The following is a 3,823-nucleotide window of genomic DNA, read 5'->3' on the forward strand; positions in this document are numbered from 1 at the left end:
AAAGGCTCTTTTAATAATTATTATAATTATAGCTTATTTATTTACACACGTACACGTCACAACAGCAGGAAATAAAAAAATGTGAATCAATGCAATAGAATATGGCTAGTAGGATCATTTTGGCTCTAGTATTTATTTACATCAAGGCTTCCTGTGGTTTCTGCTTTAGGGTCATGTGTAAATGTTGCTTGTTAAATTATAAAGATTCAGCTTACTAATTACAGTAACGTTCTTCCATAATTTAATTGAATATTAACACAAATATATTCCATTGATTATTTTTCTTCATAACATTAAAAATAGTTCACCACGAAAAATGTTTTGATATTAAATTTTATGTCATTTTCAGAGGTCAGTATCCTGTATAAATAAAAAATTGAAGTTTTATTTGACTGTTTTGTTTCAGACTTTCTGTTTGAAAAACATGCAACTATGTAAAGTTTAGTCGGAGGTCTGTTCAACGGAAACGCTTTCGTCACGAAACTTCAGGTGTGCGCTCTTTACGCTGATGGGTCGAAACTGCGTGCGCGTCTCCGCCCACCTGCTCTAGAAACCGCCTAAAAAAGCTCGCTCCCGCTGTCCACTCCCCAGTCAAGGTGCGGCAGAGGAACAGGTGCGCAACAACGGAGAGACTTTTTAAACTTTGTGCTATTATTCAGCTTTCAAAACGCAAAGGACATTTTAAATACAATCAAAGAAGGACCTAACTTTGTAAAGAAGCGTCAGATTTAATTTGCTGGGTTTTAAAGGAGTAAATTCAGTTTCGCAGCAGGTGGAAGTCGTTTTTTTTGTTGTTGCTGTTGTTCATCTAAAGCCGGTGGGAGATAAAAAAAAGAGAAAAACGAGATGGCCAACTCGAGTCTACAGATGCTGGGCTTCGCTCTGGCTCTCCTGGGTGTCATTGGATTGATAATTGGCACCATTCTGCCTCAGTGGAAGATGTCCGCTTTTGTAGGCTCTAACATCATCACAGCGGTGTCCATGTATGAAGGACTGTGGATGTCCTGCGCGTTTCAGAGCACAGGCCAGATCCAGTGCAAAGTCTACGACTCTATGCTGGAGCTCAACAGTAAGTCCAATTCTATTTATTTTTACTGAGTTTATTCACAATATATGCATTCTAAAGAGGGATTCTAGATCAATTGGTCTAAATATATTATGCACCCTTTAAATCATATGAAAACTGCTGTTGGATAAGTGATTTTTATGATTACTTCTTCCCTTGATGTTTAACCTCACCCTTCCTTTTACTTTTGCTCATGAAAGGTCTTTTTCCTTTCCTAACAATGCACCTGTTGCACCTCCCTTCCCCCCGCTGCTTTGTCATTTGTTCAGTTTGTTGCCTGCAGTGCTTCCCTGTTGGCTTTTGAGGCCTTGACAAACTGGTTACCCTTTTGAATAAGTTTTTTTTTGTTTGTTTTTTTTTAGGAATGTTTAGTTGTTTGGTTCACATAGCTCCTGCTGTGGAGGGGAATTGTTTCTAGAAATCTGTTTGAAATAAATTTTTCATTCAAAAAGCAGGAAGTTGTGCACAGTGGCCTTGACAGTGATTGTCCTTCAGGGCATTATTGTCCTGTGAGCCTCTTCCTCCCCCACCCACCCACCTTGGGAGGAAATCATAATGTCTTTACACAGCAGATTTAGTTAAAGGTTAACTGTCTGGGCAAACTGTTTTTTAGTTAATAGATCCTGTAGGACACTTGCCCAAATGGTAAAAACCTACTTAAAGGCCTGTTTTAACAATTTATTTTAACTATGTCAACTACTTCCATTTTTCTTTGTCTTAAAAGTGTGATAATGTGACTCCGTCGCCCCTTCTAAAACGAAAAGCAACAGTTTTACATTTTAGTTGGTTCTAAGAAATAAAGAATAAATCTTGATGTAGAAATGCTGTTTCCAGACACCTGCAGAGATGAAAATTTGCTCAAAAGAAGGCTGTGTAGCTGGAACTGGGAGTGCCTTCCTTGTAAAGAAATCTGAAACCTGGTCAGACCTGTTTTGAGTCTCACGCATGCACACCCGCTCAATCCCCCCCTCCCCTCTTGATTTTCAAATAGTTTCCGCCTTCAGCCAGTTTCTGTTGTTGCTGCCGTTGCGGCAAAGGCTGACAACCTTACCATCCCAAATGAGTTTTACTCTACCCTTTCCTGAACAGTATAATTGTAGGAACTGTAGCCCACTCCCCCTACAACAATCTCATTACTTTGTTTGCACCACACCCTTGTCAATAAGTGTTGGCTTTGACACCAACGGATGAACTAACAGACTTCTTTTATTCTTTTTGAACTAGGTGCCCTTCAAGCAGCACGAGCTCTCATGATTGTGAGCATAATTGTTGTCCTAGCTGGGCTGGGTGCATCCACTATGGGAATGAAATGCACAAACTGCGGTGGAGATGACAAGAGCAAGAAGGCGCGCACCGCTATGATTGGTGGCATTATTATCTTGATTGGAGGTAAGACTTTCCATTATCTAAAACATTGATTTTTTTTATTTATTTTTTTTTTCTAAGCCTAATGTCAGTTAAGTGAAACTTTAATAAACAAATCTTGTTTTCTCCCTCAGCTTTGTGTAGCATGGTCGCCTGTTCCTGGTATGCTCACGACATTGTCCGAGCTTTCTATGATCCTTTCACTCCCGTCAACACAAGGTGAGCTGCTTAGGTCTTTAGGTCGCAAATTGTCTTTTACTGGCACAAAAAAGGTGGAAAAATTAATAATCTTTCTCTTCCTCTTTCTGAAGGTATGAGTTTGGCTCTGCTATCTTCATCGCCTGGGCTGGATGCTTTTTGGCTATAATCGGAGGTGCTATGCTGGCAGCATCATGCCCAAAATCGGAAAAAATGTCTCCAAAGTATCCCATGACAAGTAGGGCCACAAGCAGCAACAGAGATTATGTTTGAACAGAAGAAACTGTTACTGTGTGAAGGAACATTTTAATATTCACCCTGAATCCATCTGGAAAAATACAAAAACATATTGATTAACAGCTTTTTATTATATTGCCTTTTAGTTTCTGCAGGACTACCTTATTGTTACTATATTTGATCAAACCCTGAAGGTTTGTCTTTTTTTATAAGCCGGCTGTTCACTTCAGAGTATACTGGTCTTGCCCTGTTTAAAACTGCAGTCTGTGCTTTACGTGTACCTTGTGTATATGTTGACAGATTTAAAGCATTAAGTTATGGAGAGGCTTATTAAAGGCAGTACTTTTAATATGCAGTACATTTGAATAGACTGTTGGGCAACAGCTATTCTTCAGTAAGGTGTTCCTTTTTTTTTTTTTCTTTTTTTTTTTAGATCAGTAATACTTGATCGTTTTATATGCATTAGTTGAGATTTTAATAAAACACATCAGACTCATTGTACCTGTATTGCCAATTTGTTGTGAAACATGGAAACTTTTGTGCTCATGGTTCAGTCTTCTTGAGTGGATGGCTTGTACTTTTTCTTTTTTTTGGTAATCTTTTTAAAGTTTTTATGTTGTAAATAAAGTAAAAAACTTGAAATATCTCAACTTGCGTAATATTTTTCCATCTGATCCACTAGATGGGAATTGCATGACAAATGTTTCTTTTTAGAAGTCGTCACTTTTAAAACCCATAAAAGGTAGGACTATAATGTAATGAGTGTTCCCTTAACACCATAGCTTTAAATGGGCTCCAATGAGATTTTCTCCTTTGGCAGGAAGTCTCCCTTTATGTCCATCCAGCAGTTTTGTCTGTAAATTTGTTTGCTTATAGCACCATCTTGTGATCTGCATAAATAGTACACTGTATAAAACCCATAAATATTTAGCCCAGTTTATGACAGTAAATCTACAG

General features: G+C 38.2%; 1 protein-coding gene across 1 annotated transcript; it reads left to right on the forward strand.

Annotated features, from left to right (window-relative positions):
• Positions 1-599: 599 nt before the first annotated feature.
• LOC107082553 (claudin-7-A-like) lies at positions 600-3,516 on the forward strand. The gene is made up of 4 exons (XM_015371307.1): positions 600-1,069; positions 2,291-2,455; positions 2,566-2,650; positions 2,743-3,516. Exons 1-4 carry the CDS (start codon positions 847-849, stop codon positions 2,900-2,902), a joined length of 633 nt encoding a protein of 210 aa, XP_015226793.1. The 5' UTR covers positions 600-846; the 3' UTR covers positions 2,903-3,516.
• Positions 3,517-3,823: the final 307 nt, after the last annotated feature.

The sequence above is a fragment of the Cyprinodon variegatus genome, unplaced genomic scaffold, assembly GCF_000732505.1.
Source record: "Cyprinodon variegatus isolate N-32 unplaced genomic scaffold, C_variegatus-1.0 Scaffold56, whole genome shotgun sequence".
NCBI classification, from domain to species: Eukaryota; Metazoa; Chordata; class Actinopteri; order Cyprinodontiformes; family Cyprinodontidae; genus Cyprinodon; species Cyprinodon variegatus.

Excerpts from the sequence above, each read along its gene's own strand:
- LOC107082553 (XM_015371307.1), top strand. The coding sequence starts at position 847 with ATGGCCAACTCGAGTCTACAGATGCTGGGCTTCGCTCTGGCTCTCCTG. Across the intron at positions 2,456-2,565 it reads CATTATTATCTTGATTGGAG|CTTTGTGTAGCATGGTCGCC; the intron begins GTAAGACTTTCC and ends TTTCTCCCTCAG. Across the intron at positions 2,651-2,742 it reads TTCACTCCCGTCAACACAAG|GTATGAGTTTGGCTCTGCTA; the intron begins GTGAGCTGCTTA and ends CTCTTTCTGAAG.